A 14,465-nucleotide genomic window follows, 5' to 3' on the forward strand; every position below is an offset into this window, starting at 1 on the left:
TTGAGGCTGTATGTTTTCTTTCTGGGCAGAGGCTGATAAAGAAGAGAAAGGCCAGCATTTTAAGAACGCACCCTAGAAGTTCTCTCCTAAGCGTGGGGAGTCACATTTCCCAAAGTGGGGCACACCTACCTCTGAGAGTCCTCTGGGATGGTTTTTGAGAGCACCGAAAGGAGCTTTTCAATATTATGAATTTAAGAAAAAATATCTAACTGGCACGTCAAAGGTGTGATTTCAGCAATATGGTTCCTCGAGATAGCGTTTCTCAACCTCGGCCCTGCTGACATTACGGGCTGGATAATTCTTCCTGTGGGGACGTCCCGCGTCTTGTAGGATGTTTAGCAGCCTCTCTGGCCTCTACTCACCAGAGGCCGGTAAGTAACTACCCCCGCTCCCTGGCAAGGTGAGGTAAACCCAAATGCCTCAACAGGGCTAAACGTCCTCTGAGGGCCAAAGACACCCCTGATGGGGAACCGCTAGCTGAGGCCAAATCTCCTTCTGAAAGGAAAGTAAGTGAATTTAGGAGATCCGGCTGTGGTGTAAGGGGATGGGCGGGTCTCTGGGAGCGCTGGGACCCAGGTTCTAGTCCTGGCCCAGCATAGGTGTGGTGCAGCTGTGGCATAGGTTTCAACGGTGGCTCAAATCTGATCCCTGGCCTAGGAGCTCCATACGTTGCAGGCGGCCGAAAAAAGGAAGGAAAAAAAAAAAAAGAATACAATAAATATGTTCATTTAAAGGGAAATGTATTTTTAGGTGACTTATTCACACATGGCAAGCACGGCTGAGGTGATGAGGGAACGGCAGAAGTTGGGGGAAAACCAGAGCAGAGGAGGGTCCATCAGGGGCTGCGCACTGGGCGTTTGGCCCCTCAAAGTCCCACCCGCTGCCCCTCCTGCCAGCTCTGCTGTCTGGTCAGCCCTGAAGCCGACGCAGGGAAACGTGGGGGCGGGGGTCAACCAGAGGCCAGCCGAGCACAGAGAGACCCTGAGAACCTACTCTGCCCACAACATCAGGCCCTGATGGAGGAAGGAGAAAGGGGTGGGATGGGGGGGGGGGGCTGCTCCTCATTCCCCTGGGGAAGTCCAGGGCAGAGATGCCAGGGAGGGGGTCGAAGGGTGGGGGGGCCTGTGGTCCTTGGCAACGAGCAAACTGCAAGAGTCACTGAGGAGCCTGGAGATGCTCAGAGACATTGGCCCAGCTGACACCCTGAGCTGTGGGGCACTGGATGGAATGAGTCATCCAAAGATATGCCCCCTTCACGTCCCATCAGAAACCCAACAGTTCTATGGGTTTGAAACACTCGTACTGGAATTCTCATCGTGGCTCAGAGGAAACAAACCCGACCAGTATCCATGAGGACTCAGATTCAATCAGTGGGTTAAGGATCCGGCGTCCCTGTGAGCTGTGGTATAGGTCACAGATGTGGCTCAGATCCCGCGCTGCTGTGGCTCTGGTGCAGACTGGCAGCTGTAGCTAGGAATGGACCCCTAGCCTGGGAACTTGCATGGGCCGCGGGTGTGGCCCTGAAAAAGTAAATAAATAAATGAAACACTAATAATGCTAAGCACTTAGTATGCACCAATGACCTTTTTCTGTTTTCATGTAGAACTTCCTGGGCCAGGGATCAAACTCACACCAAAGCAGTGACAACACCGGATCCTTAAGTGCTAGGCCACCAGGGAACTCCTGTACCATCACTTTGTAGAGACCATTTCCTGTAAGTCTCACCACCGCCCTGCAGGGTAGGCACTGTCCCTGTGGCGGTAATATTCCAGAGGGAAAGATGGGGGCTGAGACATTCTGGGGTTCCACCTGTGGCTGCTAGACCCAAAGCTGCGCTCTGTCCCATCTCCCAGGAAAGCAGAAAGTGCACAGTAAGGGCCAGGCCCTCCTCACAAGGCTCGCTGTCACCTGCCCCACAAGGCCACACCTCCGTGATGCAGACCCCTCGGAACAGCCCACCGTGCCAGCAGACCCAAGGATGCCAGGAATTGCCAAGGGGAGAAAGTTCTCCAAACTCAATACATGAAAGAGCAGCCGGCCCCTCGCTGTGTGCCTCATCTGTCACCTCCTCGTGATGGCTGGGCAGAAGCAAAGGGCAGAGGAAAACTCAAAAGGAACGGGTCCGGTTCTTCCCACGCTGCTTTCAGAACCTGGCTGCACACACGCATGTGCACACACACTCATATGCAATCAGCTGGGGTGTGAACACACACCTGCAGGCAGGTACACATCCCCACAGGGCAGGAGGGCAGCATCATGTGTCCGTCCAGGCTTTCCGAGTCCTGGAGCCCAGCGGAGGCAGAAACACGCCCCAGAGAGCTCTTCCAGGAGCATCAGGGCAGAAAAAGTGACAGAGACCATGGGAAGGTACTGACCTGGGTCTCCAGGGTGATCACAGGGCTTGGCTGTGGGTCCTGCGGGAAGAAAGGAGAAAACGCATGTGAGTGGCGGGGAAAATGCAACTGACTACCCCACCATCAGTTTTCAAACAAAGCCACTTCTCTTGAGTGACCCCAGCAAGCCCACGGGGAGGGTGGCCCCACACTGTCGCCCCTACCCCAGGAGACAGAAGGACAGCCTGGCCCAATCTCCCCACCCCCACACCCCCTCTCACACCCAGAGGATGAAGGAGGCTCAAATCGTTCACTAAGGGGTTAAGGGGACACCTGCACAGAGACCACACAAAACGATGAAGTGTAAAGAAGTAAGAAGCAAAGGCCCCTCGCCGAGGGTCTCAGAATGTGTTCAGATCATCGATGGGGAGAAGATGGGTCCTTGAGAGGATTAGAAATAAACCTGAAAGAATGTAAAGTCCCCACGAGGAGCAAGGCCACCACTTTGTGTCTGATCTTGGAAAGAATGAGGGAAGGAATGAGACGGAGGAAAAGAAGCGCTTGATTCCTGGTCTGTGCAGCACATTCCATGGGCCCCGGGAAGGTTCCTTTCAGGAGGGAGAAGGCAGGCCAGAGAAAGTCCCATTCATTCACTCACTACAAAAGCCAATTGACTGGAAATGCTTGGTGGTCAGGTCTCTCGGGTCGTTAAACATGAACTCTTGGGTAGGGGCAGGGTGAGTACAGTGGAGGAGGGGACGGATCGGGAGGAGACAGTGGTTACCAGCAAGCGGGTTCCAAAGAAAACAGGAAACTTGGCACATAAAGGCTATTTTTGTCTGCACCATGTCGGCTCTGAACGGAATCATCTTAGATTCATGATCCTGGGAAAGTAACCTCACGCTGCCTCTTACAGAGAATGGGCATGACTTTAGGGCCCCGACGCGCAAACTGAGTTGGAAGCTTTGCTTTATCCGAGCAGATCTTCTAACACAGGCTTCAAGGAAGCCACGCCAATTAGCCCCGGCCCACTGGCCTATGCTGTGGACAAGAAGGAAATGTGCAAATCACGCCATAATAGTCTTTCTGCAACTGGGCTGGTTTTACTCAGCATGACATCCGTAAGGTTCAGCCCTGTTGTCACAAATGACAAGGTTTCTTTCTTGGTCTAAGGCTGAATAATAGTCCACTGTGCATGTACATATAACACAGGTTCTTTATCCATCCCCCTGTCAATGCACACATAGGTTGTTCCCATTTTGTGGCTGTTACCAATATGGCTACGAGGGACATGGGAGCACAGATTTCATGATTCTGAAACCGAACAACGCAGTTGGGACTTGAACCCACGGGCTAGGACTTAAACCACGTCAAAACCCAGATTGGGACTTGAATCCACGGTCTCTGAATTAAAATACACACCCGGACTCAGAACTTACTGAAATCTCAGTGCAGGAATTCAGCGAGAGGCAAATAGGTAAGAAGGAGATGTACTGCTAGAGAGACACACGCCATAGACAGAGTGTGGGCCATCTCAGCAGGCGAGACAGCAGCCCTGAAATACGGGGTGCCGAGTTTTAATGGGCTGGGTAATCTCACAGGCCAATGAGTGGAAGGGTTATTCCAACTATTTCAGGGAAGGGGCAGGGATTTCTAGGAATTGGGCCACCGCCCACTTTTTGCCCTCTTATGGTCAGCCTTGGAGCTGTCAGGGCACCTGTGGGCGTGTCACTTAACGTATGTTAATGTATTATAATGAGCGCATAATGAGGTAACGAGTCTTAAGGTCCACTGGAAGTTGAATCATCTGCCACCTTGGACCCACCCAGTTATTGCTGTAACTGCGATGGCTGTGGCATTCTTTTAAAGGCTGTGCCCTGCTCCCCTCCCTCCTGTTTCAATTCCACTTACACCAGGTACCTAATAGAAACTCTCACAGAAAGAGTAGAGGGGTGGTTGGCAGAGGCTGAAGGGAGAGGGAAACGGGCAGCGGATGTTCAAAGGGCACAAAGTTCTGGTCACACGAGATGAATAAGTTCCAGAGTTCTGCTGTACAACGGTGCCTGGAGGTAAGGATGTGTATTGTACACTGAACATTTTGTTAAGAGGCTAGATGGCATATTAGGTGTTCTTTCCATAACTAAAAAAAAAAAAAAAAAATTGGAACATCTTAAACCTCTACCCTAGGGGTCTATCTCTGGGTCCTCCATCTCTTGTTTTTAGGGAATAAGCCTCAGCCTCCACGACCTTCCCTGAGTTCCAAAGGGCAGCTGCTCATCAGGGAAGGGAGGGGACGCGGACACCAGGGAGGAGCATCCAGAGACAACAGAGCAGCCTTGCGCCAGGGTCCTGGTTCCTCCTCCAGGAAGACACAGAACAAGATCTTGAGCCCTTTCTGCAGAGCTAATACCCTCAACAAATGGAAGCACTCCTTGATGAAGCATCTTCATTCTGGGAGGAGGGAGGACCCCCCGAACCAGTCCTGGGGCCCCGAAACACCAGCTCTGAAAGACAATGCCAGCTTGCCTCCACCCTGATCCTTCTCTGGGGCCCTGATCCTTGTTCCACTCCCCACACTGTAAAACCACCTCCTAGACTCTCCAAGGGGGGCACAGTCTTTAAGGCCTTAGCCAGCTGCGGCCCCCTTTGCCTGGCAAAGCAATAAAGTTATCTTATTCTCCTTCATCAAAAACTCTGTCTCTGCATTTGTATTCAGCACAGGCAGACAGAGGCTGAGTCTGAGTTTCAGCAACACCTCTCTCTCCACACTGCAGCCTGGACCCATAAAGGAACTTGGAGACGTCAAGAAAGAAACATTTTAGGCCTCTGGCTTCAAGCACTTACTAGCTCCTTGTCAAGGGGAAAAGCGGTGGCAGGTTGGACAAGGGGGACTTTGAAGGAATCACTTATTTCACGTGAGTGGTTATTTTAGCATCCCTTATGGAGCCCAGCCAGCTCCTCTATCACTGGTACGTGCGGAGCATGGACCCCTGGGTTCCCAGTCTCCCTGTCTCAGGCCAGCACCAGGCAAGGTCCATTCTTGTCTCTAGGAGGCAAGGCCCTCCTCCTGGTGTGTGCCAGGCAGCGTGAATCAGATCCTAGGCCAGCTGCTGAGTGAGTGAGCGCACGCGAGTCCACACTTCAGCTCAGAGTCAGTGTCTGTGTGTCTGTCTGTCCCTCTCTCCATTCAGAGCCCACTGACTAGACCCTGACGAGGACCTAAGAAGCTGCTTCTCAGACTCCGACATTAGCCTGACTCTCGAAGCCAGGTCCCAGCAGAGCCTGGTGAGGATGTTGGGTGCGTGCCCAGATTAATGAAGCTGTACTTCACAGCCCATTTGGCTATTGTTTGGGGCCTATGCTTCACTGCTCAGAGTCCCACGGGGGTGCAGAGGGGAGAATGCCATCCGGAGTCGGTCCCGATGAACAACTTCACTGGAAAAGACCTTCCTGGGAAACCACAGGAACCCTCCGACAACTGTGTGGACAAAACCCAGAGCCTAATCCTTGGATACAGGTGTCGCACCAACGCCTTATCTGCTGTTCCAAGATCTGAGACCCTATGCATGCAGGGTCAGGGGTCTAATATTCCTTAAAAAGCTTCTGAGAGACAAAAGCAAAAAATGCTATCTACTTAGCATGGTAATTACCTCCCCAGTTAGAAGACCAAGTACTCACAAAGGACCTCGTCATTAACACTGAGGGTTCACTTGCCCAGGCAATTGTGGTCCCCTCTGTCTGTGCGCCTTTGAAAGGGACGGTGCTCTCCCTACAGGGGCTCCGTCCAGAGGATTCAAGGTAAGACGATGGTATCTCCGTGAGGTCTCACTTTCAGCAACATCCTCCTTAATTGGAAAGGCTAACGAAGTGGAACCGGGTCAATGATGCCGTCTGCCTAATCCATCGCGTCTGTCTAAATTGGGACTCCTTGGTTTACAGTAGAGTAAATTCCTGTCTGTCAGAGAGAAAGCTCCGGAGACCAAAGGGGAATTTGCACCGTGCTCAGATGCTACAGTGGAGTGCTCTGAGAATCTTAATGCGGGTGCCGGGAGCCAGGGAACTGCCTCGAGCAAGGAAAGCCCTTTCATATCAACTACTGCAATGACTAGACTGGGGAAGCCAAGTGGGGAACCAGGTAGACTGAATTAGTGGCCCTCATCTTCACCACTCCCTAGATCCACACTCTCTAGTTGTGTGGTGTGGCGTTGCTTTGTGGAGTTCCCTTCCCCACCCTTTGACCTCGGGCTTGCCCATTTGACTTGCTTCGTCCAATGGGAGGTTAGCAGCTTTGACAGAGGAGAAGCTGGAAGTGTGCTTGGGTGATGGAGCAGGACCTCTGGCACTTCTGCCCTCCGAACGAGAGCATGCCCCAGGCAGCCTGCTGGTTCAAGGACAAAAGATGCTCAGGGCAGCCCTGACCCTCTCTGCAGCCTGGAACTACACCCAGCCTAGATCGGCCAACCCTAGCCAACCTTCGCACGGGAGAACATGCACGGATTGTTTCAAAGCACTGAGTTTCAGGTCCATTTGTTACCCAGCACCACTATGGTAGATACACTCTCCAAAGACTGATCTGGACAGAACCAAGACATACTGCACCAACAGTCCAGCCTTGGAAATGAAATGACACATATTCTCCCTAAGTCTGCAAATATACCAGAGGACCCTGAAATAACTACCACCGATAGCTCTCGTTTACTGAAGACCTACTATGTGCCAGGCTCCATGCACGAAGTACTTCACACCAAGCAACGAAATACTCAACCATCAGGATCTTGTACTACCTATGAGTGAACTTTCTGCCCTCTCTGTTAAATATACCAGCTCTGAATTTATTTAGATGCCATTGCAACATTAATGGAAAGCATCCCTCAGATTCTCCCTGCCCCGAGATAAAGACAGATTTCATTCCTTTGGTTTAGTCTAGAGTTTGTCCCATGGGCATATTATTTGAAGGTGCACAACAGTCATGAATAAGAGTAATAACTAGTCATTTATGAGGTTACATCTTAAGGTATGGCTAAGAATTTGCTAAGTTCTTCCCATATTCTAGGCAGTGGCTTAAGCTCTATACATACATCATTCCATTCACCCCTGGTGACCCTCTGGTAGGGATTACCATCATTTCCATTATGGGGAAGGGGAAACTGAGGACCACAGAGATTGAATGACCTTTCCAAGGTCGCACAAATAGTGCTGAAGCCTGGATTTGATCCTGGCGCCCTGCACTGAAGAAACCTGTGCTCCACTATTTCACAGTAGCTCTACGAGGGAACACAGCCTCACCTTAGACAAAGCCATCCTGCAACCTATATTATGTCTATTACAAGGAGGAATACTCATAGCAAATAAAAGGTACCAACTTGGAAGTTCCTGTTATGGCTCAGCGGTGACGAGCCCGACTAGTATCCCTGAGGATGTGGGTTCAAACCCTGGCCTCGCTCAGTAGGTTAATGATCCGGCATTGCCATGAGCTGTGGTGTAGGTCGCAGGTGTGGCTCAGAGCCCACGTTGCTGTGGCCGTGTCGTAGGCCAGCAGGTGTAATTCCGATCCGACCCCTAGCCTAGAAATTTTCATATGCTGCAGGTATGGCCCTAAAAAGCCAAAAAAATTTTTTAAAAAGGTACCACATTAACAACTCCTGGAATCCTTTTTTAGCACCAGTATTTATTTATTTTTTTAAGTAGCAGACATGGTTGATAGAAATTAGCACAGGTGTCATGATTCAAAACGAAAAGCAGTCACAGTGGCACAGCAGGGACCACGCAGAGTTAACCAAACCTGTCCCCACGTTCACCGTGTCCAACTCAGCAGCTAGCGCTTTGCCTGGCGGCCACCATGACACGAACAGAAATGAGTTTAAAGTGACCCTTTGTGCCCTTCTATTCCCAAAGATAACTGCTGAAATGAGAGACAGGGGGCTGATGACAGGTGCTGGAGAAATGAAACCTGTTTGCACCTCTTGCTTGTAAGACCAGAAAGCCTGGCTCACACACTTTCGAGCCCATCAAGGCCAAAGGCCCAGTTTTAACCAGCAATTAAGTTTTCATAAAGAAAGCAGAGAGAGGCGGGGGAGGAATTTTTTCATTATCTTTCCAGACGTGCATCAAACATCTCTGGCTTTCCTGCTCATGCTGAGCCTGAGTAAGGCCACTGGAAGGGAAGGTCTCCTCCTTGGCTTTGATGAAATCATAAGAGAGCGTGTGCTTCTGGGTATTAAGCATTGGCTTCGGTGTCCAGGTGACAGTCGGGTGACTCGAGCCTTCGGAGCCAGTTCCCCCCGAGGCCCATCAAGACGGCAGACAACGAGCCTCTGCAGTACGACCTCAGCACAGACGCATCCAGGAGGCCGCCACGCGGAAGGGGGGCTTGGCGAACCCCCCACCCTAATCCCTGGAGAGAAGCCCTCTGATTGGGGATAGAAATAGGGAGCTGCCACCACCCAGGAGACTGGACCTGCCTCTCATTACTGGCAAACACCAGGCACCTCGGGAAACACAACGAGCTTTTGTGGCACAAAAACTCGGCACCCTGGAGACCACCCAGTGGAAGTGGAAGATGGAGGCCAAGCCACAGACCTAGATGGATGCTGTCGCTTGTACCACAGGCCTGGCCTAGGGCAACGAAGGATCGATCATTCACTGGAAAAGCGTACAGGTTTTTGGTCAGCGGAGGGTCAAATCCTGCCTTAACCATCATTTCAGTCTGCTCAGGCTCCCAGAATAAAACACCATAGACTGGGTGGTTTACACAAGGAAAATTTATCTTCTCACATCCTTGGGGGCTAGAGGTCCAAGATTAAGGTGCCAGGAGAGTTGTTTTCTTCTGAGACCTCCCTGATCAGTTTGCAGGCCTTCTCACGGTGTCCTCATGTGGTTTCTTATTTATTTATTTTTTTTAGGGCTGCACCCAAGGCATATGGAGATTCCCAGACTGGGATGAATTTGAGCCGTAGCTGCCAGCCCACGCCACAGCCACAGCAACACCAGATCCGAGCCATGTCTGCAACCTGCACCACAGCTCACAGCAACGCTGGATCCTTAACCCACTGAGCAAGGCCAGGGATCAAACCCGCATCCTCATGGACGCTGGGAAGATTCGTGGTTTCTTCCTTCCACAAGTGAGCATAAGGGTGTCTCTGTGTCCAAATTTTTTTCTCTTATAAGGACACCCAATTAGACTGGATTAAGGCCCCCTCCTAAAGGCTTCAGTTGAACTGAATCACCTCTTTAAATGCCAGGTCCCCAAATATAATCACGTTCCCAAGCACTGGGCTTGATGAGTCAGCAGATAACAATCCCTGAGACCAGGGACCCCCAAACTGTGAGCTTTACCTTCCCATTTACCTGACATAAACAGGTGAGTCTGCAGTCTCCTGCACAGCGAATGCAAGAGAGCAAAGCACAGAATGTACTGTCTGGCGACTTCTTCAAGTGAAGAGCTCTGATGATAATTACCTGTTAAGCAGGTGTAAACCCAGACAGTCTCATGCAAAGCCAGATAGATCCACAGTCACCTTGTCTTGAAAACGGGACGCCACTGTCATCACAGGTGGTCGTGACCATGAACTAAAACCAAGTATTTCAAATGTCTGGTCCCTGCTTAAAAGCTCAAGGATAATGTTCCTTTTGTTTTCTTCTTCCAGCCTCAGGAAGGCTAAGGCAATTCCTCCACACCCAGCCCTACTCGGACCACAGTTCTTTTGAACTCAGAGTACCTGCAGTTAACCGGACAGATGCCCTTCAACAGCAGTGAAATAGGTAAAAATCTACCTACTTCACTTTGGATGCTCACTTTGTGCCAAGCGCATGAACTCCTTGCAGCCCTGCCCAGGGAAGCAGACTGCTTCCCATCTTACGGATCAGATGCTCCAGCAGACCATCTGCTCAAAAACACAGGTTTGAAGAGGGACAGAGCTCAGGTGTGTAAGCCTTCAGACACTGCTCCTGTAACCCATATCCCGGTGTTTCCAATAGCATGAATTTATTGAATCAGGATCTCTAGGCAAGAACCTGCATTTTTATTAAATACCCTTTGGGGAGTTCCCTTGTGGTGCAGTGGAAACACACCCGACTAGCATCCAGGAAGAAGCAGGTTTGATCCCTGGCCCCTCTCAGTGGGTTAAGGATAGGGCATTGCTGTGAGCTGCGGTGTAAGTCTCAGACGAAGTTTGGATCCTGCGTTGCTGTGGCTGTGGTGTAGGCAGGCAGCTGCAGCTCCTCGCCAGGGAACTTCCATATGGGGCAGGTGTGGCCTTAAAAAGCAAAAACAAACAAACACACAAACAAACCCTTTGGGTGAGTCTTAACCTAGACTGAAGCCTGAGAACCGCAGTACTATATCCAGATAATACAAGACTGCAAGCAGTGAAGGGGAGAAGGACGGCCAGTGGGAAACCAAAAATTCCTACAAGGACCCCAACCTCTGCTACCCAGCAAGCCACCAAGTGTTTGGCACCCATGTGGGACTCTGGTACTCATGTTCTGTGATGCCAAGAAACTTCATGACAGGTGTGCCTTAGCCTGTCAGGCTGCTCTTACAGAGCAGCACACACAGCAATTGATTTCCCACAGTTCTGGAGGCTGAGGCTCCAAGGTCAAGGTGCTGGCAGGTTTGGTGACTGCTGAGATCCTCCTGGTTCTAATTTCGCTGTATTTTGCTTTGCCCTCACATGGCAGAGGGGGCAAGAGAGCTCTTACAAGGGCACTAATTGCATTCATGGAGCTCTTCCTTTATGTCCCATATGTCCCATGAATCACCTCCCACAGTCCCCACCTCCTAATACCATCCCATTGGGATTTGGGATTTCTTTTTTCTTTTTTTTTTTTTTTAATTTTTTTCAAGTTTTATTGAAGGAGAGTTGATTCACAATGTTGTCATCATTTCTGCTGTACAACAAAGTGATTTGGTTATACATGTACACCACATCCATTCTCTTTCAGATGCTTTCCCCACATAGATTGTCACAGAATACTGGGTGGAGTTCCCTGGGCTCTACAGCAGGTCCAAGCAGGTCCAGTTGGCCAAGCATTCCATATGACACACTGTGCATATGCCAATCCCAAACCCCCAGTCCATCCCTCCCCAACCACGTGCCCCTTTGGTAACCATAAGTTTTTCAAAGTCTGTGAGTCTATTTCTGTTCTGCAAAGAGGTTCATTTGTATCATTTTTTTAAGATTCAACATATAAGTGATATTATATATATATATATATATATTTTACTGTCTAACTAACTTCACTTGGTATGATAGTTTCTAGGTCCATCCATGTTGCTGTAAATGGCATTACTTCATTCTTTTTCATGGCTCAGTAGTATTCCATTGTGTATATGTATCACATCTTCTTTATCCACACCTCTATCAATGGACATTTAAGTTGTCCCCATGCCTTGGCTATTGTAACTAGTGCTGCAATGAACACCGGGGTGCATGTGTGGGATTTGGGATTTCAACATAGGGATTTGGGGGGCACACACATGGAGCCTACAGCAGGGTGCAAGGTGGTTTCTGCCCCTTCCTTGCTCCCCACTTAAATGGGGAAGGTATGCCTCCTGCCCCAGAAACCCCATCACTACCTACCTCCCCCCAGCATTCCTTCCCTGGGGGTGTGTGACCCCTTCTCAACTCCTTCCTGAGTTCCGGTCATGGCCATCAGGGTGCTCACACAATGGGCTTTCTGTCTGCATGTCCCTGTGGGATTTCTCAGCTGGCTTATCTCCCACAGCAGAGGCTCCTGCAATGAAGGCGAGACACGTGCAGGGCGGGCGGCTCTGGGCCACAGGAAAGGGATGCCAGTGACACAGAACACCCTTGTTTGCAGAGAAAGGCTGTGCTGGAATGTGAACGCAGGCCAGCACCACACAGACGCACCTTGTTGGAAAAAGCAAGCTCACCTTTAAACCGGACTCAGAGGAGGAAGCAGAAACCCCACAGGCAGGGGAAAAGCATTCTTACTGCTTCAGAGAGATGGTGACAGGTGACAGATGACAGATATGGTTTGGCCCTTAAAACTGAGTGGAATTTTCTCACTCCATCTCTCCTTTGTATTAAAAGTTTTACAAGTTTAGAGGTCTCTTTGCTCTTCTGTATCCCTTCCACTTTTTTTAGTCCAGACCCCAGAAATGAGCCATGGAACCTCAAGAAGCTTCAGCCCTTGGACTTGGCCGTTCATCATGAGAAACCACAGGTGCACAGAAACTTGACCATGATTTTAGTGTTTCTTCAGTCCAGTATGTATATCTTTGAGCACAGTCAGGAAAAATCTAAACCGTTGCATGTAACACTTTGTTCTGTGCACGCCTCTGAAGATCTTGTAATTCTTTGCGAAATACACAGAATTACAATTCTCAGAACTCTAAGGTTTTGAATAAACCTACTTGAGACCCTGGACACGCATTCCTGCCAGACGGCAAAGCTCCCGGCCGAATGGCTGCTGCTTGGCTACTCCAGGCAGCTGTCTTTGTCCCCTCCGCCTTCTTCATGCAGCTATCCTAGGGTCACGGGACCAATCGACACTGACAATAACCAGAATAAGAGCTAACACTGGGCTCCTATTGAATGCAAGATGTTAATATAAGTAGGCTGTTATCTTGTTTAAACCTCAAACTCTTATATTATTAATAGGTGTTACTAATAGGTATTATTAAAATGGTAGTAACAGCCCCATTTTACAGATGGTATAACTGAGGCTCAGAGAGGAAGTAATTTGCTCAAAGTGGTTTTTTTTTCTTGCTTTTTAGGGGTACACCTGTGGCATGTGGAGGTTCCCAGACTAGGGGTCGAATCAGAGCTACAGCTGCTGGCTCCAACCACGGCCACAGCAATGCAGAATCCAAGCCGCATCCACGACCTACACCACAGCTCATGGCAACGCCAGATCCCCGACCCACTGAGTGAGGCCAGGGATCGAACCTGCATCCCCGTGGATACTAGTTGGATTCATTTCCGCTGCGCCACGACAGGACCTCCTCAAAGGCGTTCTTTAGTAAGTGGCAGAGACAGGATTTGGACCAGGACCACCCATCTCCTGAGGCTGCACTTTGGATCACTAAAATACACTGCTTCCCAGCAGTACAACCGCATCGTAAATCAGAATCACCAAACCACAGTTCATGGTTCTCTGAATTGCTGGTCCTAGAAAGCCTTATGGAGCAGGAAGCTAGATCACGCGGTATTAGCAAAGACCAAATCTTCCCATTTCCTTGCTGTGGATTTTCGGGCTAATTAACTCCTAACAACAACAACAACAATAATAACAGTAACCATCTCACTGTAAAGATCGACCGAGATGGGACATCAGAACCTCGCTCATTTCTGGTGCTGAGTAGGCCAGCCTCAAATGCTAGATCCTTTTGGAGGACAATTATGGTCAGTTTCTAGTGTTCTGTTTTTCAAAGCTCAAAGGCATTTCAGCTCAGAAACAAGCCATGCCTGCCGCACGCGGAGAAAATGTAGCTTCCACCAAACACAGCCAGACAAGAGGGGCTGGTAGACCATCCAGAGCTCTAGGGCCTTCGGAAACTAGCCACCCAGGCTCTGCTCGGACACAGCCGCATCTCCAGCTCAGCCCAATAATTAGCTCTTCCCAGGCACGGGCCGCGGCATCTACCCACTTGGCACCGGTTTGCTGTGGTCACCAAGATGGCGGGTGGCCCAACTGGAACCAACGCTGCCAAGTCCTCTAGACACTGTCCAGAGTTCCCAAGACACCACGCTCTGTTCAACAGCTTCTGGGACTTCTGATTGGGTTTATGTTCCACAGGGAAATAAAGATTTAAGCTCCAGGATTGGAGACTGTGAAAACGCCACAAAGACACTTAGAGATACCAGGTAAGTGAACAGCAGCTTCCCTATGTGATACCCAAGGTGGATACTACTGAGTCATTACCTGGCCTCAAATTCTCAACACGGCCCTATGAGCAAATACCACCAATAGATTCCTATTTTCCAGTGAGATGAAACACATTTCCTGCCCTGAGCTCAACCAAACCCATCATTTTCTGGTGAGGCACATGAGATCCAGAATGGGAAGTGAATTTCCTAAAGGCCACACACAGTTTCTAGCAAAACCCAATCTTGAATCTGCGTTTCCTGATACAAAACTCCGGGGTTCTTCCCTTTTCGGCAAAAT

The 14,465-nt window shown here is 50.0% G+C and overlaps 1 protein-coding gene across 1 annotated transcript in view; it reads right to left on the reverse strand.

Moving 5' to 3' along the window:
- The window catches only part of XYLT1 (xylosyltransferase 1), a 334,227-nt gene that overhangs the window by 225,557 nt on the left and 94,205 nt on the right, over positions 1-14,465 (reverse strand). Inside the window, exon 2 of the mRNA XM_047780424.1 lies at positions 2,376-2,414. Within this exon, the coding sequence (XP_047636380.1) occupies positions 2,376-2,414 (39 nt within the window). The remainder of the gene's footprint in view (positions 1-2,375; positions 2,415-14,465) is intronic.

This window comes from Phacochoerus africanus, chromosome 5 (assembly GCF_016906955.1).
Source record: "Phacochoerus africanus isolate WHEZ1 chromosome 5, ROS_Pafr_v1, whole genome shotgun sequence".
In the NCBI taxonomy this organism is placed as follows: Eukaryota; Metazoa; Chordata; class Mammalia; order Artiodactyla; family Suidae; genus Phacochoerus; species Phacochoerus africanus.